This window comes from Lepidochelys olivacea, assembly GCF_965140295.1.
Source record: "Lepidochelys olivacea isolate rLepOli2 genome assembly, chromosome: 9".
NCBI lineage: Eukaryota > Metazoa > Chordata > Testudines > Cheloniidae > Lepidochelys > Lepidochelys olivacea.
This window is the reverse complement of record NC_140419.1, coordinates 15,517,136-15,538,735: the sequence shown is the minus strand read 5'-3', so window position 1 is coordinate 15,538,735 and position 21,600 is coordinate 15,517,136. Positions and strand designations below refer to the sequence as shown.

Genomic DNA, 21,600 nt, shown 5'->3' with positions numbered 1-21,600 from the left:
GGAGGTCTGCATGATTGTTCTGAGCTTTTATACACATACTTTCTAGATGTGCTACACTCTCCTTGTTGCGTTCTCAGGAACTAGAAGTTCAGAGTTGTGACATAGGCCCTTTCATGTGCTTCTGTAGCCGTTACAAAACAGAGCCTGATTCTCCAGGGCACTGCACCGTGCATAATGCATATAGTGTGTATATGTGCCTGATGAGTGCAAAGTGCTACCTGATCAAAATAGAAGTGTTTGACTGCCACATGGAGCATGGAGTGGAGAACTGGGTCCACTATCATTGCTATGGAAATGCAATCACCTAAAGTATATGAAAGATGCTCCTGGAATCATCTTTCTCTGATTGTGCCCATTTGAGGTCTGCAAACATCTTTCTGGGAATAAATTGGTTGCTTTTAACGTAGTGTGCAAGGTTAATATGTGCAGCCATTTCATTTCTTTCAGGTGACTACAGTATGTAAATGACCCTTGCAGGATCAATGTCAATTACACTAAGGTAGTTTGGTTCAATAGTTACAGAAGTGTTATCAGTTTGTAGAATCCTTGGACAGAACACTCTGATGCTAACAAAATTACAGGTCCCACTCCCTCCGGGGGAAGATCCTGGCCCTTCTTCCACAACTGCAGAGGCCTCTAGACATAGGGTATGTCTACACTGGCAAGTTTCTGCGCCACAAGTTATACCACTTTTATTAAAATGCTGGACTTAAACCGCTGTTGCTGCTTGTGACGCTGGAGAACATCCACATTGGCAAAGACAGCAGTGCATTGTGGTAGCTATCCCACAGTGCAGCTGGCTGCAGGGTGCTGTGGGAAGGGTTTGCAATGCCTCATGGGGCAGGCACAGCATCACATGATGCAGGTTTCCCAATCCCATTGTTCCATGGGTATCCTACCAAATTGCCAGCTGCTTTTCAACTGAAGTGGGCGGGGGGGGGGGAGTGTGTGTGTGTGTGTGTTTATTTATGGAGGTGGGGAGAGAGACAGTGTGTTTTGAGGGACTGAGAGTGTGTTCAGACAGTGGCAGGAAGCAACCAGTCCTGAGGCAGGGGGAGGGGGAAACCCGGACATCAGCCCCCCCCCCCGTCTCCCTCCCTGGGCTCTCTGCACAGCAATCTGTCACTCATTCACACAGGTTCCACAGCAGGAGCATTCCACATTAATGGTTTGCTTTGTGCCCCAGAGCAGATCAGCATAGCATGCAAGGGCCCTCAGAAACGGTGCTTTGAAAGGGGAGGGGCAGCCAAGTTCAAAACAATGAGCAGAGTGGTCACTATTATGGGACAGCTCCGGAGGCCAAATACAGCGCAGAAAGCAATCAAGTGTCTACACTGGCAATAGAGCGCTGAAGCCTCTGAGCAAATAGCCTTACGACTCTCATCGAGGTGGGTTTTTTTGCAGCGCTGCGCAGAAGCTTGCCAGTGTAGACAAGTCCATCATTCATTTGATGGAATTTCATTGTGTGGGGGAGGGAGGCACAATTTGGGGAACTCTTAAGTATGACTCACCAGTGTACCAGGGGCTTACGCTCCACCAATACACTGATGTGAGCACCCTGCATGGGCTACACTCCAATGAATGCATCCGGTGAAGTGAGCTGTAGCTCACGAAAGCTTATGCTCAAATAAATTTGTTAGTACTCCTTTTCTTTTTGAGGACACAGACTAACACAGCTGCTACTCTGAAATCTGACTCCAGTGATTGAATCTTGGGCTGGGGAAGGAATGGGGGGAAGGGCTAATGAAGCTGCAGTTAGAGACCGCAGCCATTCACACCTTCTAGTGCTTGGGCTTGCTGGGGGAGGATTTCATGAGAAGCCCCTGCACCAAACTCATCTATTCAGGCTTTGTGCCTGGGGAAGAAATTTCTTTTCTGGTCCTTTCCATCTCTTATGCTTTTTTCTCCATGTTGCAGTCTGAAGGAAAGAGTGAAATTCTCCCCTTTGCCGAGGGGCCAGCACAAGATTTATTCACCACTTAGGTGTCATTGAAACCCTCAAACTAGGATTTAGTGGTGCAACCTGCATGGCACTTGGAGGAAGGGGAACACAGGTTGTAGGAGGAAGAGTTTTGAGGAAGCACCAGGAGGTCAGTCTGTTTGCAGGTGGCTTACTTGCCGTTGTAGCAAGTACCAACTGCCGATGGTGCCGTTGCAGCATCTCTGTAAATAGTTCTCTTCAGTAAAGAGCCAGTTTAATTTTAGAAACATGGAGGCCTCTCATGTTATTACCCAGCATTCAGTACATGAAACACTCAGGTCTTGTATTGGCCCTCCGCACAGTGTGAATTTTACCCAGATAGAAGACAAAGATAAAAAGGCCCAGAGAAGGGTGACAGAAATGACTAGCTGTATAATGGAATTTTCACATTAGAAGAAATTGCAGGGATTAGGATTACGTTTGCTCGTGGGTCAATTTTAGGGCAATAGCATGACTGTTCCTTCAATGGGAGAGGAGACTGTGCTGTGTTCTCATGTCCTGCTGCTTCAGAACCTTATTCTCAATGAATTTTACGTTAATATTTCATAGACTGAAGAGCTAAAAGTCCTCTCAAAGCCACTGCACTACAGACCAATCACATCACTTGAGGTTTAAGCAGTCTCTTTTTCAGATCCCCTTTAAATTCAGAACCTAAGTGATTTCCAAGGAGATTGTTACCAGATCTGCAAACAAAGTTGTTCACAATAGGAAAGTCCAGGATATCGAGGAAATATATTTGTGTAAAGCTGAGCTCAGTTCTTTCACTGAATGAAGTATTTAAAGAGTGGGATTGGATTGGGAATTATTCATTAAAAAGGGGATGGGGGAGGGAAAGGCTTCTGGAAACCATAGACTCAATCCTTAGTTGCACTGAGTTTACCCTTGATGCAGCTGAGGGAAGACGTGGGGGGAAAAGGGTCTCTTATGCCCCTTTGCTGTTCCTCCAAGCCTGGGTAGGTTGAGGCCTGAAATGACTCCCAGCATTACTTAGAGCAGCTTCAAAGGTGCTCTAAATTATACCTCCAGCAGCTAGGTACTGCAACAGCTGAGTATGTTATCTGCCTTGCGTCACCTCTCCCATCCCTAATAAACACCCTTCCTAGCCATGGCATGCCACTTATTCTTACATCAGCTTTGCACCACCCAAATATTCCTCTCTGGTGGGCGAAGACTTAGCTGCACCTTTAGGGTGGCAGTAAAGAGTGCTTTGTGCTGTGGAGCCAAAGGTCGGACCCTCTGTAGAATATTGCTTGTATGTTGCACCTTCTAGACCAGGGGTGGGCAACCTTTTGGCCTGAGGTCCACATCGGGGTTCTGAAACTATGGAGGGCTGGGTAGGGAAGGCTGTGCCCCCCCAAACAGCCTGGCCACCGCCCCCTATCCACCTCCTCCCACTTCCCGCCCCCGACTGCCCCCCTCCGAACCTCCCACCCATCCAACTCCCCCTGCTCCTTGTCCCCTGAGTGCCCCCTCCCAGGACCCCACCCCCATTCAATCCCCCCCCATCCCCTGACTGCTCCAACTCCTATCCACACCTCCACCCCCTAACAGGCCTCCCAGGACTTCCACACCTATCCAACCCACCCTGTTCCCTGTCCCCTGACTGCCCCCTGCCCCCCAAACCTCTGCCCCATCCAACTACCCCCTGCCCTTTGTCCAAGCCCCTTGCTCCCTGTCCCCTTACCATGCTGCTCAGAGCAGCAGAACTGGCTGCTGCACTGCCTGGCCGGAGCCAGCCATGCAGCGGCACTGCCCAGCAGGAGCTCGCAGCCCCGCCACCCAGAGCGCTAGCTGCATGGCGAACTGAGGCTGCAGGGGACGGGGGACAACAGGGGAGGGGCCGGAGGCTAGCCTCCCCGGCCGGGAGCTCAAGGGCCAGGCAGGACAGGCCCACGGGCAGTAGTTTGCCCACCTCTGTTCTAGAACATGAGGAATGAGAGCCCCCTTGTGGGGAAAAAATTAGGATCTAGAATGGGGATTAAAATTGTAGTTGAGGTCAGAAGGTAGCATCTACAAGGACTGGTAGCTGCAGGCTCTGTGTAGTTCTTTGGCCAGGCTGAGAGGTGGCACCGACTTGTGGGAAAATCTCACCTCTAATTGGGTTTGTATTCATACTGATTTTGATTCATAAATAGGATAAATGGAAGAGTTACTGAAGTAGATGGATTCGCTATAAGTGATGCGACAGAACTGGAAGAGCTGTGTCACGAGAGTAAGACTGAAGCCCTGTGGGAATCTGATTATAGACTGAATACGACACACACTAGAAACTTATTTAAAATGAAGCTGCCATGGCTTAAATTGTTTAGACCTCTTTTATATTGCTGGTGCTAATTTGTGCAAAGGTGTTTAACCCTAATGTCAATAATTGGTCATTTAAGAAAGTAAGCAATAAAATGATCAATAAAATATGTCTGGATTTATTTCATTAGGTTTGTTTAGAGAAGAAACAATTATGGATCATTTTCTTTCTAGGGAAAAAGAAACAGTGGTTTCAGAGAATGTTACTTCGGGAGCCAAAAGCATTGCAAATTGACTAAGCTTTGTCCAGCTGTGGGCTATACCTTCAGATTAGCAGCTCAGAATGACATAGGCACTAGGTAAGTTACTTCTTATCGATGTTATCTCTGCCATGGCAAAGGCATTCTAAATGACAGTATCTACTGAGAGGCTGCTAGTATTTTTCCCCTTTGAGCTCCCTATTAAATGGCTGAAGTTTTATTGCTCTACAAATAGTGCACTTAGAATAGATCCTCTGAGAACTTTCACTCACCTCACAGGGAACTGACTTGAAGTTTTCAGACTGATGAAATGGATCTAAGAGGATGGACCCCTTTGGAGGTGTTAAATGATGTTTTGTGGCCTGTTTCTAATACCAAAAGAACACACATCTGTTATGTATAATTCCCACTAGGGATCTTGGGGAACCAAAAAAAGCAACAAGCCCATGGAAGTTGAGTTACAGATTTTGGAAAATAATCCACTTTTGTTTAAAGTGATGTTCCTTTGTCTTCTTTCAGCACTACAGCAAAGTTTGTACTCACTTCCTCCTTTGGCAAGCCTTAGGTGGCTCAGCCAGCAGCAGAGTAAAACAAATGGAATAGCAGATAGGGGCAAGAGTGGGCTAACACTGCTCAAGGGGATTTTAGCAAGGTGGGTCCTGATTCTCCATTCCCTCGCACTGGAGTTAAGTTCAGGCCTGTGGAAATTGGTGGGAATCAGTGGGAGCTCTGGCTAATGGGTTTTGTAAGATCAGGGAGCTGCTAGAAACCAATGGACAGAAGAAGTTACAACAGCTAGAATGCCAGAGTATACACAATAGTTCTCCTGTGTGGGGATTTTAGCTGCCACATACAAACTCATTGGAGGAAGGGGGATATACACTGAAGAAGCTAAAATAATTTTTGAAGCTTACAAGATACTTATTTTAAAAATAATTAGTCCCTTTTCATTGTTTTGTGACTTGGAATGTTTAGCTGAGGAGGGAAATAAAAGAATGAAGGAAAAAATACAGATACCCAGAGAGATACGTATGTGTTTTTCTGAGGAAAATTCTGCCATTTTAAAAGTCCTGAAAATGCAGTTCCTAGCCATATATGGTTTAATAAAGCAGCTCTGTTAAGGTCTATGTCTTCTTCCTCTAGATATCGTTGGCCTTTATTTCTCAACAGTTTGCACATGGATTCCCTTATGCACATACCCCGAGAGATCATCTTTTCTCTGTGAAACACCCCCTCTCTTGTCAGCAGAGGTGTAATATAAATGAGAGGGGACTGCTGACAGAGCATTGTCCGTGAAGGGTGCTCAGTTTTGGAATATGTCCTCCCCATCCCTGGTTTGCCAGAGCCTAGATTTGTTAATCTTCTAGACACGTTCCAAAACCCAATTTTTCTCACATTATTGAGGTGGGAGTGGGCCGAGGGTTGGGACGGTTATATTCATGGTCAGTCCTTTTATATTATAACTCTTTTAGTGGAGAAGCTCTAATGCCTTCATACTTTGGAGCAAGGGCTTGAAAATTAGCAGGGAGGGGGCGAGAGTCAGAGAATTGCCATTTGCTGTCCCCGTGAAAAGCCGCCGATAATTGTCTAGAAGTAGCTATGCGCATTTACTCAATGGAGGCTTGTTAGAGGCTAATTGCAAAATTATCCAAACATTCCATCTCCACTGAGCATGTTCTACTCCCCACAGAGCTCTGTTCCACCCTTGAGAGCCTATTGAGCATGCTCTATCCCAGGGCTAAGCAGGACTATTCCTACAGTTGCTCCTTAGCATGAGCCTGCTGTGGAACTGAGAGCAGATAGACGGTCTCTCCCATGCTCTAACTGATCCCCCTGCTGGAACCCAGGTAGCATGGAGGAAAAGAAAGCAGCCTGATTCAGGGATTATCTTCACATACAGGGCTACAGCAGTACAACTGTAGCGCTTTAATGAAGACACGCCTATGCCAACAGGAGAGCTTCTCCCATCGGTATAGTTAATCCCCCTCCCCAAGAGGTGATAGCTATGTTGATGGGAGAAGCTCTCCTGTCGATGTGGCACTGTGTACATGGGGGGGTTAGGTCAATATAACTGTGTCACTCGGGGGTGTGGATTTTTCACACCTCTGAGCAATGTAGTTGTACCGATATAGGTCTATAGTGTAGACCTGGGTGAGGAACAGAGGGGGTTGGAGAGGAACAGGCTAACAGGGGACAGACCCATGGAACAGAAGCTGGTAGGGACAAGAGCAGAAGGGGAGTGGGACAAGAGAAGAGGGAAACAGAAGCCGGAGGGACAGGAAAACAAGGGGACGATTTGTCAAGGATATATGAGGGGACAGGAGCAGAAGGGTCTGTATTTACCAGAATACACTTCCCTCCAGACCAGGAAGAGAACCCTCATTTCCTGAGTATTAACATTACTCTGTTCTCAGCAAATATCTCTGAAACCTACTCTTTCAGTATGTCTCTCATCCTCTTCTAATGGCTGGCCCACACAGAGGTTAACAGACTTCTACTGCTCACAGTTGCTCTTTTAGCTCAAGTGGCAGAGGTCTATTTTAAATCAAAAGGTTCAAACCCTGCTAAGGAACTGTGTCAATATGGGACCACATAAAGAAATTTCTGTTTTTTTTCCTGTTCGCAATTTTCTCAGTTTTTTAAAAAGCACACAAAAATAGAAAACCTTAAGATTGCAAAATCAAGCACACAAAAGTTAAGAAATGCTAGCATTAAGGTTGCCTGTGCATGTGCCTTATGGGACAGTCTGATCACACGTATTTTCCACACGATGCCTGACTTATTCATTGCAGAGGATGGACCATATCCTGGGGATGAATCAGGCTTGTGTAGTGAATGAGGCTTTTGTCTGCAGGATCCCTGCCTCATTTGTTGCAGAAATTGGAAGATGTGTAGCAAATTCAGCATGGGGATGCGAGAAGAGAACCCTGGTCTCATGATTAAGGCAGTTAAATGTTGTTCTGGAGAATTGGATTCTAGCTCTGCCTTTTGCCAGAGAGTTTCTATGTGATGCTAAGTCAGTCAGTCATTTAAACCAGAATTTTATAGGTGGCTAATAACTGTGCATTCCTGATTTTTCTGTGACCCTAGATTTGCAGAAGTGCTGAGCCCTCACAACTTCCACTGAAGTACATAGGAGCTGTGATTTGAACCCAAAATTAGTGGACACTTTTAGCTTTATTCACTCTTGTGCTTCAGTTCCCATTTTTAAAACAGGGTTAATAATACCTTCCTACCTCACAGGGGAGATAAATTAATTTATGTTTTTGAAGCAGTCTGATGGTGATGAGATCCATAAAAATATCTGTGAGGAAATTAATAATTTGCTGTTTAGTGCGGGGTTTGGATGGAGTGCAGTAAGTCATAGGGGCAACATACTGGACAATGAGGAGAAAACAAATATTGATTAACTGCTCACTCAGAGAGCACCATCCTTACTTTGTGCACTGAATGAGCCAGAGGTCCTGTAGAAATAAATGCATGCAAACATGTCATTAAAGATTGTGTTGTTATGCATGTGGACAAGGGGTCTGAATTAAGGTTGCACAGGCATTCTTAATTCTGGCATTCCCTAACTTCTGAGTGCTTGACTTTGCAGTCTGAATGTCCTTTTACTGTAATATTTTTGTATGCGATTATATATCATTTATATGCCTATATATTCTAACAATATATTTCTATACCAATATATGCAAACAGTGCAGTTTGGAAAAAAAAATTGTGATATCTTCTTTCTCTCCGTTCCTGTACAGTGGGTACAGCCAGGAAGTGGTGTGCTACACATCGGGTAATATTCCTCAGACCCCTTCTGCACCAAGATTGGTTCGAGCAGGTGTTACGTGGATCACATTGCAATGGAATAAGGCAGAAGGATGTACACCAGAAGAAGTGATTTCCTACACCCTGGAAATTCAGGAGGAAGATAATGTAAGTTCTGTGTTAGTATTATTATAAAGTGGATAGCATGGACCAAATTCTCTTCTCACGTGTACAGGTGCAACCCCACTGAAGAGACTATGCCCTGTATTATTGAGTACATTTCTGTTCTGATATTTACATAGTTACTGTACAAGATCTCACTGAAGTCTCCTCAACAGAAGGATGAGTTTAAAAAAAAATAAAAATAAAATACTAAATACAAAGCAAAGGCTAGCGTCTGAATTTAGGGGGTATTTCCTGGGGTGCATCACCAAAACAAAAACCTTCTCTTTTTCTTTCAACCTTTCTTTATCCAAATAAACTGTGTTCCTAGTTCCATTTGAAAAAACAGCTTTCTGTTACATTGGTGACTCACTAGAAACAGTTTATCATTGAGTAAGGGTGTGATCCTGCAAAGACCTGAGCCCTCCTGTGAAGTGCTGAGTGCCCTCAACTCCCATTGTAGTCAGATGGAGATGGGGGCACTCAACATCTTGTGTGCTCAACTTTTTGCAGGTGTACATACATGAGTTGTATGACTTACGCAGCTGTTCATGCCTGAGTCACACACGTCTGAAAGGATAACTAAGATGACAATGTTCTGCTTCGCATCAGAACACAGACCTCATAGACTTAGCAAAGTCAGGTACAAGTCTATAATGCAGAGTCATGCAGAATCCCACTTAGAAATCCACAAGGAAAAAGTCATAGGATTTGGAGTAATTCATCCTTAAAACAATTCAGTCTGCCACATTCTGCCTACGTCTATGTACGATACTTGCTTTCTGGAATAGACTGTCACTTGCATTTCTATTAAATATATTAAACTGTTAACCAAATTGCTTTCTTACATTGTTTTATAGCAAAATGACACATGATTCAGCTCAATTAGTTACTCTACCCTTTTAGAAAATAATTACCATGATAATGGTAGATTACAGAAAACAAGAGAAACTTTTGGACTCCATACTGACACGATGAATTGTAGTTGTGTAGTTGTGACAAATGTCATCTATGCATGCTGATGATAATATATAGAAACTTGGTTTGTTCTTGATTAAAATTTTAGGATAGCGTGTTTCACCCAAAGTACACTGGAGAAGAGCTAACCTGTACTGTGAAAAATCTCAGAAGAAGCACACAATACAAATTTAGGGTAAGTTTGTTTCTTTCCTTTTTCTGTTGCAGGGCATTTTGAAACTATCTGCACAATGAGAACCCCTTAACACTGAAAAACTGAGCTATCAAACACAAATCCTTCCTCTGATTAAAACCTGATAGGTGTGGAAAAAGTGTCTCCTTCCTTGACAGGCCTCTTTTCCAATAATGATAATGTTATAGCTAAAATGTTTTACATCAGAACATGTTAATTGCTTAGACTGATTGAGGACACAGTCCTTTGTACCACAGAGTGTAATGGTGGAGGGCTTACCCTGTAGATTTCACTATGTGCACATAGGGGAGGTGCTGGGTTAAGGGCTTGTACAGCAGGGGTACTGCTGGAAGGCCTCCTCCGAGGACAAGATGTCAACATGTAACAGCATGACTTAGGGCTCCAGTGGTCCTTGTGGTGCATTTCATTCAGCTGTTGGAAACTCCCTCCGGTGGCCAATCTGCACTGGTTACAGAAACTGGGACAGAGAAACACTGTTTTTGGAAACCAGACAGGAACACTGAAACAGGTCCTGAAAACAGGGACATTCCCAGCATTCAGGGAGACAGGTTCACCCAACATATGGAAAATGAAGCTTTCCCATCTATTAAGTGTGAATTTCTGATTGTCTAACAAGTTTATATTTAATGTCCTATATTTTCTTCTTCTAGTGATCGTGTTCCCTAAGATATATTTTTATAAGAGTTATAAAAATATATCTTTTAACTTATAACAAAATTCAGAAGTCTGTCTCGTTAATACAGTACTTTGAAGATGTCAAGCACAATACAAGTGCTGAGTGTTATTTACTAATAAAAATGCCCAAGATTAGTATGTCTGATTTTATGGAAGAGGAGTGTTAAATATCTGCTCGCTAACATAACAGTCCAGGCTATCAGGTCTTTGAAAAGCCCATGCCTGTAAATTTATCATTTCTCCACAAGGTGGCATCACTCCATGCACTTTTTATTGCAAGTACTGCATACTGTGTGGAAAGAGGCTATTACCTCTAAAGTTCATATCCACTGGGCTTCCAGCACATAACCATTATTTTAGAGAGTAAATATCTGAAAAAAGCCCTGTTTAATTTTTGTATTAATATTGTAAACTCAAAAGAGGGTAAAATTTCTTTCATCTCAAAAACATGCACTACAATGTCAGTGGGTCAAAGATGAAGCAAAAAGTTTTGCGCAAAGAGGATTGCTTCAGGCATTAAAGACAAATTTACATAATATCTCTCGATGTCACATTAGACTATTAAAAATTACATGAACTTTAGAGTCAGGACGTTGTGGATGAACTGCTGTAATATTGTGCTCTTGAGTTTACCATGGTTTATGCTGCTGCTTGTCCCTAGATAAGTAAAAAGCGTAGCTGTAGTTTTTCCTGTAGCTTCAGTTTAGCAAGTTACTTATATACTGAAACTAGGCTTTTCAAGGCTGGACTGACAGTGCAGTGATAACACAACCCAATACTGCATGATGGGTTTAAGACAAATGTTGATGTTGGTCCCTTCCTCGTAAGCAGACTGGGCAGCATACTTAGCCCTGGGCTGGTCTTACATAAGAACGGTCAGATCAATGGTCCATCTAGCTCAGTATCCTGTCTTCTGACAGTGGCCAGTGCCGGGTGCTTCGGAGGGAATGAACAGAACAGGCAATCATCGAGCTATCCATCTCCTGTCGTCCACTCCTAGCTTCTGGCAAGTGGAGGCTAGGGATACTCAGAGCATAACGTTGCATCCCTGACTAATAGCCATTGATGGACCTATCTTCCATGAACTTATCTAGTTCTTTTTTTGAACGCTGTTATAGTCTTGGCCTTCACAACATCCTCTGGCAACGAGTTCCTCAGGTTGACTGTGTGTTCTGTGAAGTAGTATTTCCTTTTGTTTGTTTTAAACTTGCTGCCTATTAATTGGGTGACCCTTAGTTCTTCTGTTATATGAAGGAGTAAACAGTTCCTTATTCACTTTCTCCACACCAGTCAAGGTTTTATAGACCTCTATCATATCCCCTGTCCGTCATCTCTTTTCTAAGCTGATAAGTCCCAGTTTTTTTTAATTTCTCCTCATACAGAAGCTGTTCTATACCCCGCTTTTGTTGCCCTTATCTGTCTTTTTTGAGATGGACCAACCAGATCAGCACGCTATATTCAAGATGTGGGTGTACCATAGATTATATAGTGGCATTATGATATTTTCGGTCTTATTATCTATCACTTTCCTAATTGTTCCTAACATTCTGTTAACCTTTTTTGACTGCCGTTGCACACTGAGGGGATGTTTTCAGAGAACTAGCCACAATGACTCCACAATCTCTTCTTGAGTGGTAACAGCTAATTGAGACCCCATCACTTTGTATGTATAGTTGAGATTATGTTTTCCAATGTGCATTACTTTGCATTTATCAACGTTGAATTTCATTTGCCATTTTGTTGCCCAGTTTTGTGAGATCCCTTTGTAACTCTTCACTGTCTGCTTTGGACATAACTATCTTGAGTGATTTTGTATCATCTGCAAATTTTGCCACCTCACTGTTTATCCCTTTTCCCAGATCATTTATGATTATGTTGAATTGCCCTGTCCCCAGCACAGATCCCTGGGGGACACCACTATTTACCTTGCTTCATTTTGAAAACTGACCGTTTATTCCTAACCTTTGTTTCCTATCTTCTAACCAGTTACCAATCCATGAGAGAACCTTCCCTCTTATCCCATGACTGCCTACTTTGCCTAAGTACACTATATCCACTGGATCACCCTTGTCCACATATTTGTTGACCCCCTCAAAGAATTCTAATAGATTGGTGAGGCATGATTTCCCTTTACAAAAGCCATGTTGACTCTTCCCCAACAAATCGTGTTCATCTATGTGTCTCATAATTCTGTTCTTTACTGTAGTTTCAACCAATTTGCCTGGTACTTAAGTTAGGCTAACTGGCTTGTAATTGCCGGGATCTCCTCAGCCTTTTTAAAAAATTGGCGTCACATCAGCTATCCTGCAGTCATCTGGTACAGAAGACTATTTAAATGATAGGTTACACATCACAGTTAGTAGTTCTGCAATTTCACATTCGAGTTCCATTGCGTAAATACCGTCTGGTCCTGGGAACTTACTGTTTAATTTATCAATTTGTTCCACAATGTCCTCTAATGATACCTCAATTGGGGACAATTCCTCAGATTTGTCACCTAAAAAGAATGGCTCAGGTTTGGGAATCTCCCTCATATTCTCTGCAATGAAGACCAATGCAAAGAATCATTTAGTTTCTCCGCAATGGCCATATCTTCCTTGAGTGCTCCTTTCGTACCTCTATCGTCCACTGATTGTTTAGCAGCTTCCTGCTTCTGATGTACTTAAAAAAAAAAATTGCTGTTAGTTTTTGCATCTTTTTGGCTAGTTGCTCTTCAAATACTTTTTTGGCCTGCCTAATTATACTTGACTTTCCAGAGTTTATGCTCCTTTATATTTCTCAGTAGGATTTGACTTCCAATTTTTAAAGGATGCCTTTTTGCCTCTGACTGCCTCTTATACTCTGTTTAGCAGTGATGGCCCCTTTTTGGTCTTCTTACTATGTTTTTTAATTTGGGGTGTACATTTAATTTGAGGCTCTCTGGTGTTTTTAAATAGTTTCCATGTAGCTTGCAGGCATTTCACTTTTGGGACTGTACCTTTTAATTTCCCTTTAACTATCTTCCTCATTTTTGTGTAGTTCCCCTTTCGGAAGTGCTGTTGTAATGGGCTTCTTTGGTGTTTTCCTCCACACAAGGTTGTTAAATTTTATTATATTATGGTCACTATTACCAAGCAGTTCAGCTATATTTACCTCTTGGACCAAATCCCGTGCTCCACTGAGGGCTAAGTCAAGAATATCCTCTCCTTGTGTGGGTTTCAGGACTAGCTGTTCCAAGAACTTACATCAGTTTCTAGTAACACCCTCACTGCCATCTGACTGCAGGGGGTAATATTAACTGGCTATGGAGGGAGACCCATCCAACTTTTTACCCTCAGCAGAGAGGATCTTTGTAATCTGAGTCCTTTGATGGAAGATATGATTGAAAGGGGGGTTATCAGGGGATTAGCTGAGGATCCCTATGATGGGGTTGGGACTCAGCACCACTGCACCTCCCGCTGGCACATCTGGGAATTAGCTCTGTCCATTGCAGAGCGCCCTCTGCCGGTTGTTTCCCGTCCATCTTTCGCCGTCTGTTGGCATCCAGACCCGCATTGCTTCCTGCTCGGTGATGTCCACTTCAGGACACTGCCCTCCGGCAGTGCCCACTGCTCTGGTCTCACCCCCTTCCAGGGGTTTGGTGTTATCAGCAGTCTACGATCTGCACCTGCTGTAGTGGGCAGCTGCAGCCTCTGAGTTTAGCTCCTTGTTGCAGGGACCAGCCACAGCCTGGATCAGGCCACGCTCTTCTTCAGCCAGGTGTAGCACAAGGTGGAAGGGGAGGACCCAGGCCCACCTGCTACTCTGGGTCCCGACCCAGGGACCCTGTAGCGGCAGCCTCTCTGCCCTCCTTCTCTCCCCTTGCCCTGCTATTGTCCCTGGGCTGCTTCCCTTCGGTCCTATGCACCTGCCCGGCCCTTGGTAGCTAGGCCAGCAGCCTGGGGTTTTCCTTGGCCGGAGCTCCCCAGCACTGCTCTGTCCAAGGTGCTACCTTTCAGCTCAGGAGCCAGTCCTCTTCCCTTGACCACCAGGGAGAGAATGCCATGCTCTTTCTTAGGCAGCCTTTATATAGGGCCTAAGCCGGCCCTGGTTGGCTACCTCTCCCCCTGCCCTGATTGGCTCTCCCCAGGCCCTCTCTGATTGGCTGCGGGTCTGCACAGCCTCTCTGGCCTGGTTCAGCCCTTCTTCTCAGGGGGGTGGGGCACCGCCCCACCACACTCCCAGGTAGAAAAACTTGCTAGTTTGTATTTATTTGTCATAGTTGATTCAATATTCAATTCCTGTGCAACATATTTAGAACCAAACCTTGAAGTCTTTACTCAGTCTAGCAAAATTCCCACTGACGTCACTCGGAGATTTTCCTGAGTAAAGACTTCAATATTTGGCCTATAGAGCATATGCTTCAGATGCATCTTTTGTGCTTCAATAAGTGCATATTAGCATATGTTAGATGTCCCTGTAACTCTTCTCATGTATTTGTTGCTGTGTGTTCTGTGTTTGTACAGCACATGGGGTCCTGGTCCATAACTTAGGCTCCTAAGCACTATGGTAATACTGTACAAATAACAGTAATACGTTCTGAAGCTACCATTATTTACCTTCTCTTTGGATAAATAACAATGGATTGCCATGTGACACTTGCTTTAAAAAAGACGTTAAGAATTTTCTTATCTTAATTTACTGCAACACAGTACTGGTGGGGCCAGAGTAAAACTCAGAAGGGACTTACTAATGAAACAATTTTATGATCAGTTACCTATTGTTAGAATCATACACAATTTGCTGTGACTTGATAGTGCTGTCTATTTTAATAAACAATATTTGTATGGACTATATTAGATTAATTCATGCAAAGCTGCCAGAAAAGAGAACTGAATAGTTACATTAGTTGTGTTTTTGTTTCAGCTGATTGCTTCTAATGTGGAAGGAAAGAGTTGTCCAAGTGAAATTTTGGTCTGCACAACAAGTCCAGACAGGCCGGGACCTCCTACCAGACCAGTTATTAAAGGGTCAATAACATCTCATGGCTTCAGTGTTAAATGGGGTAAGCTAACCCATTCAGTTTGCTGTAACAGTTTTCTTATGGCATAACATAATTTAAGTGTAAACAAAACCTATGTGAATGGGCACTTAGGCTCAGATTTCACATACTGCTTCTCAGCCCAGAGATGAATCTGTTCAGAAAGTTAGATAAGCATTTGATCATTCTAAGAGATGCCCGAGACCTGTGGTGAAAAGCTGTGACTTTTTCATAATCAGACAGCTCAAAAATATTTTTAAAGGCATTTATAAAGTGAAAGCATAGTGGTTCAGCTATCTTCCCTCCCCCCAACTCTCACACACACTCAATCCTTTGAGACAATTCTCTGATTCCCTATTGTACTGTACGTCAAGTTCAGGCTTCCTGTCTTTGCTTTCGAGGTCCTGTATCATGTATATCCTGCCCAACCTATCTGCTCTACCAGTGATGTTAGTCTCAATACCCTTCACAAATATCTCTTTGGACTGTGGACACACTCCGCCGACTACATGCACTTAGAGCATTTGTGTGGGGACACACACAATCGACTGTATAAAAATGCTTTCTACAAAACTGACTTCTATAAATTCGACCTAACTTCATAGTGTAGACATACCCTTAGTCTTCTTCTGTGCTCACTTAGTGCTTTCCTGCCTACCAAGCTTCCTCCGTCAGATCCCTCCTAAAAACTTACTTCTGCTGTCTTGCCTATGAGAAGTGAAACAGACAAGAAAGGTTAAACAAATAATGTAATGCAACAGCTTAGGCACATCCACATCTCAGCAGTCTTCTTAATGTCACCATTGTTCTCCCTCTCAACTTCCCCCACACCTCAGTTAGTTTGTTCATGATCCTTCCTGGGCATGTCATGTTGCACATAGAATGTAAGCCCTTTGAGACAGGAACCATGTCTTCGGTGAGGTCACTATGTAACATGTTTACGATCAGCCAATGGTGATGATTAAGGATTCCAGACATCAGTTTTGAAAACCAGACTCCCTGGAATCACAGCTTTGCATAAACAGTAAAAATACATTCCAATAACCTGTTAAATTCCTGATTCCACTCAAGTAGCAAGAGCAGAATATTTAAATCCAAGTATGCGGTATGGTTAACAAATCAACAATGTATTCTAAGATTCCAAGTTGTCTGGAAATGATCTGTAGATTGAGAGTGGATCCTAAAATCATTATCTTTAGAATTATGAATACCACATTTGGCAGCATCTAATTATTTTTATCATCACCTTTAGTCTTGTGGATTCAGTCAGACAGCAGCTATTTGCAGTAAATATCCTCCATCAACTCTATTTTGGGTTATTTGTGCCCTAATGAATCTGTTACAGTATGTATAATCCACTAGAATAAAATCTGCAAGGTGCTGACCAGAGAGCCCTCTGCACCATGCAGCATTAGGTCTTTATGCTGTGATTAGTGCATCTGGCAAGTGCTTTTCTTACTAGATATATGTGTGATTTTGTAAGATCAAAATCTGTAACTGTATTCTTTATTTTCTTGTAGATTCCATTTTTCAAATCTAATTTATTAACAAAAGTGTTGCTCATTTTTCAGATTCTCCACAAGATAATGGCGGTTCAGAAATCCTAAAATACCTATTGGAGATTTCTGAAGGAAATTCTGAAGGTAAAATTGACAAGAATCATCTATTCCAATACATTGTGGTTCTACGTATTCTACAGTTAAAAACCTGGCTTTTTCAGCTATTAATATTTTTAAAATTAATAATGTAATAACAATAATACAAGAAACAATTGTATCAAATATCATAGATGGTATTATTAGATAAACAGTTTAGTCTGGCATCTTTTCTGTACCCTTTATTAATTTTATCAAACATTAAATATAAAACCAAGTTTCATATTAAAACGTAAATTGAAAAAAAAAAATCTCTGACCTAGGCTATATCTGCACTACAGACTTCTGTCTGCTTGGCTATGTCAGCCAGAGATGCAAAGAAGTGTGATCTCTGACTGACCCAGGTGTGGCAGCAGACATCCCTATTGTAGACACAATAATACAGGCAAAGAGCTGTGCTTTTACCAGTAAAACTTGTTTTGCTCGTAGGGTCTGGTTTCACTATACCAGTATAAAGACTGCTTTGCCAGTATAGCTACTTCCACGCTAGGAGCACTTTCCTGGTATAGCATACCAGTATTCCTGTACCAGTAAAGTGTTCCTAGTATAGACAGGGCCTGAGTTAAAATGTTACTAAACTGTTTAATGTTTGTTTCATTAACTATCTTGGATTCCTAGGCCAGGCTATATAAATTAAGCATGTGCCATTTGTGCCTGGTTAAAATCTATCACTTTGTTGAATATTATTACTACCAATATCATATTATTATTATTAGTTCAATATCATATTGTGTTTCTGTGCACCTTTTTCCTAAGACTTCAAACTTTAATGAATTAAGCACCCACTGCTTAAAGTGGGCGGGATGTGGCATGCAGGCAGGCGCAAGGAGTTGCAGACCTGGAAAAAAAGGAAACAAATCAAGCCAGGTTGCTGACGGGTGCACATTAGCAATTGTCTTACTAAAGCTGCTGCTCCCAGATTGTGATCAGACCCCACACACACTTTTTTCAGACCATTTTAAGCACTGCAAACATCCATGTGATGTAGGTGGTATTATACCAATTTTATTGATAGGAAAACTAAACAACAGAGATAAAGTGACTTATCAGAGGCTACCCCACAATCCAGTGACTGGAGTACTTTGACTGTGGCCCCTTTTCAATGGAAAATAAAGTAATCTTTAAGTAGGACCAGATTGTGGCTGCTCCTCACATAGGTGCTGAGGGGAAGATATGAAGGAAGAAGTAAGTGGCCCTTGCTTTTCTTTGCACCCCATGTAAGAGCCAGCCACAGGTGCTGATCTGCAGCCTTAAAGTGCCACCTGTCCTGGCCTGCAGGTTGGATTATGATGACACTGAGTACCTGGGTTGTTTTTGTTTGTTTTGAAGTTGTTCGTGTTTTTACATGTCCCCATCCCTTTCTGTAGAACAGTGGAATTTAAGGTCCCAGGACTATACTTAGCTTGATTTTTAAAAGATTTCTTTTAGCGAAAATAATATCGTCATTAATTGTGTATGAACATTTTATTTTCACAAAAAAGGATTCAAGTATTTGTATAAAACCATGTTAAAGATTTTCTTTCTCGTATATAACTCCCTTGAAGAACAGTAGCCAGGTACGAGTGTGTGTGTGGTGTGCACGTTGTTTTCAAAGCAAACTTGAATGAGTTCATTTAATTTTACAGCAAATCAATGGGAAGTGGCATATAGTGGATCTGCTACAGAATATACGTGTACTCACTTGAAACCAGGCACTTTGTATAAACTCCGGGCATGCTGTATCAGCACTGGTGGACACAGTCAGGTAAGAATAGTTTAACATGGAGAACTGTCATTTTTGTATTTTCCAGAGCTTCACCTAGCTCTGCATTTTAGTTTTGCTTAGTTTGTACATTTAGTTTGCTAGTATTTCTGCTTTAAATAATAGATGTACTTGGCTAAAATTGTAGTATTATTGATACAGTAAAAACTTCACTGATTTCTATTAATGCTCCTATGCAAATTACTTCATTTTGAAAGGTGCTGCTATCTTTGTGCATGCAAAATCTGGGCCTTGTAGTTTAGCAAAATGCAAATTAATGAGGTTCTACTTCATATTGAAAAAATCCTAAGTATTCATGTATTATTAAGGCCAGAAGGGGCTTTTATGATAATCTACTCTGGCCTCCTGCATAACACGGGCCATAGAATTTCACCCAGTAATTTGTGTGTACAGCTATTATATTTTTATGCTTTCTGTGTAGTTGTTCATAGTTTGCCATTGTGTTCAGACATCTCCCTATTTCAGTTTATTATTTAGTATATATATTTAGCAAAAGTATAAATAAAAAAATGTTATGGATTCCTCAGTTTGACTGGCTGCTGTTTGGATCTTGCATGTGTGTTTGTGACTGACTGGATCCATGTGGACTCAGATGCTCTGGAATGTAGTGTACTGTTGCACTGTGTTCATTTCTCTACATAATAACACTAACAAAGACCCTGATCCTGAACACTTTACTTACTGAAAACTCCCTTTGACTTCAGTAGGCCTACCCACTTGCATAAAGTTAAGCGTCTGGTTAAGTATTTGAAAGATCGAGGTGATATTGTTACTACAGTAGAGAGCTGCACAAACTAGTGGATGCAAGTGACTCTTCTCCTCAAGGATGCATATGAAGGATCCAAACCTCATTAGCTTTCTTTTTGTGCTGTAGGCCCCCACTGGAACTTAGGCTCCCAAGGCACTTTTAAAAGTATTGCCCTTAGGTTCAAGGACAACATTTGAGTGCATAGTATACCTAAGATGAAGTGCTTTTTCAGGGATCAACCATGGGAAGTATGGGGGGGAAAGGAAAATAGTATTTTTGAACTGAATGTTATCAAGAAGAGGTCCTCGCAGCTGTTACTGTTGTACTATTATGAAAAAATCATATTTTAAGTTTAAGGCCAGAAGGGGCTATTAGATCATCTAATCTGACCTTCTGTATATCACAGGCTATTAAATGTTCACACAATTACCCTGGGTTGTGCTTGACTAAAGCATAATTGTGTTAGGCTAAAGCATATCTTTCAGAAAGACATCCAGTCTTGATTTGAAAACATCAAGAGAGGGAAAATGCACCTGTTCACTCGGTAGTTTGTTGCAATTGTTAATCACCATCATAGTTTAAAAAAAAAAAAAAGATTGATTTCTCATTTGAATTTGTCTAACTTCAGCTTCCAATAATTGGTTCTTCTTATGCCTTCCTCTGCTGTATTAAAGAGCCTTTTAGTACTCAGCATTCTTGAAAGCTCATTAGTACCCAGTATTCTTGAGAGCTCATTTGTACACAGTATTCTTGAGAGTCATGAGAAATACAGTAAAAAGGTAAAAAATCCTTTACTAAAATATTCAGAAATACCAGTGAAAACAGTATATAAATGATGCTAATAAAATTGTGTCAATAATGCTCATATTAATGAAATGTTAACTAACCACTTGATAGTCTCTGATCCTACATTTTTCTCACTGTTTCTTTTTTGTCTGGCAAAATAGTATTTTGTTAGAAATGTCTTTGTTGTGAAGATCATGACTCACATCGTTGTCCCTGGTTTGTAGATGAGTTTTCAGCAGAATTACTAATCTTAGGTCCTATTCTTTTCCAGTGTTCTGAAAGTTTACCCGTGCGTACGCTTAGTGTCGCACCGGGTCACTGTCGGCCACCAAGAATGTTGGGGAAACCAAAACACAAAGAAGTTCAGCTACAGTGGGGTAAGTGATCAGTACCTGCAGCCATTTTAATTCTCAGGCAGAAACCTGGTTTGAAACTATTTATCTGGACCAAAACTTGAGCCACCATGTAAAGAATGAATTTACTCTCAAGATCTAAAGACTAAGTAAGTTGCTATAAGTCAGTAAGAGACTTTTTATTGACTTCAGTGTGCTTTGTATCAGGCTCTTGGAAATTAGTTGTCTTTATTTTTGCCTTTGGGTCTGATACTGCAGTCTGTTCCCACTGAAGTCAATTGGAAGTTCTGCCTATGTCCGTACTATAACAAAGTTTCTAACCATTGGCCTTTCATTGCAAAAACATCACATCACTTGAGATCCATTTTATTTCACTGTGCTCTTAGCCACAATGTTCTACTGTTTCATTCAGAATTTCACACAGTAATTTATACTGAGCCAGAACACACTGAAAATATTAGGTGACTTTTTATTTTAAAATTTTTATTAAGGCAAAGGTGCAATAAAACAAATATACTAAGTTGACATGACCAGCATAGTTCTTATAAAAAGCAGTTCCTTGCCTGTTTAGTGCGAATGAAATAGTATTTGAGGCATTTCAGAAGGTCATTGCGTGGTGACATCCCACTGTTAAATTATTTGTTAGACGTGTCTAAGACACTACTACACTCCGGATAGTCTGTCGCAACACCATTTCCATTTGACAAATGTATCTGAGGTCCAGCACAAAGTCTAAGTTGCACTCATGTTCCAGGTCTCACGTTGGTTTGTACTTTGTGGCTGAGCACCACTTTGCGGAGTTCAGCACTGGGTAGCTTCAGTGGCAGATAATAGTATATTTCCTGAAGAGCCATTCAAAGGAGGTGAATAGCCAAAATAAAGCCCACGATATCAGTGAGCTGTTAAAAAAAAAAAAAAGAAGAAGAAGAAGCTTATGGACTGTCCAAGTGATCCTTGCACACCCCTAATCCCCATGGATTTCGCCAAGGCTATTGAATTGCTCAGAGAATGCAGGTCTGAGCCTTCCTCCCCATCTGTAAAATGGGGA

General features: G+C 42.0%; 1 protein-coding gene across 1 annotated transcript in view; it reads left to right on the top strand.

Annotated features, from left to right (window-relative positions):
* The window catches only part of FNDC3B (fibronectin type III domain containing 3B), a 354,613-nt gene that overhangs the window by 257,722 nt on the left and 75,291 nt on the right, over positions 1 to 21,600 (top strand). Inside the window, exons 12-18 of the mRNA XM_084638683.1 lie at positions 4,457 to 4,581; positions 8,235 to 8,409; positions 9,470 to 9,556; positions 15,134 to 15,272; positions 16,820 to 16,891; positions 18,529 to 18,647; positions 20,471 to 20,576. Coding sequence (XP_084494809.1) covers positions 4,457 to 4,581; positions 8,235 to 8,409; positions 9,470 to 9,556; positions 15,134 to 15,272; positions 16,820 to 16,891; positions 18,529 to 18,647; positions 20,471 to 20,576 — 823 coding nt within the window. The remainder of the gene's footprint in view (positions 1 to 4,456; positions 4,582 to 8,234; positions 8,410 to 9,469; positions 9,557 to 15,133; positions 15,273 to 16,819; positions 16,892 to 18,528; positions 18,648 to 20,470; positions 20,577 to 21,600) is intronic.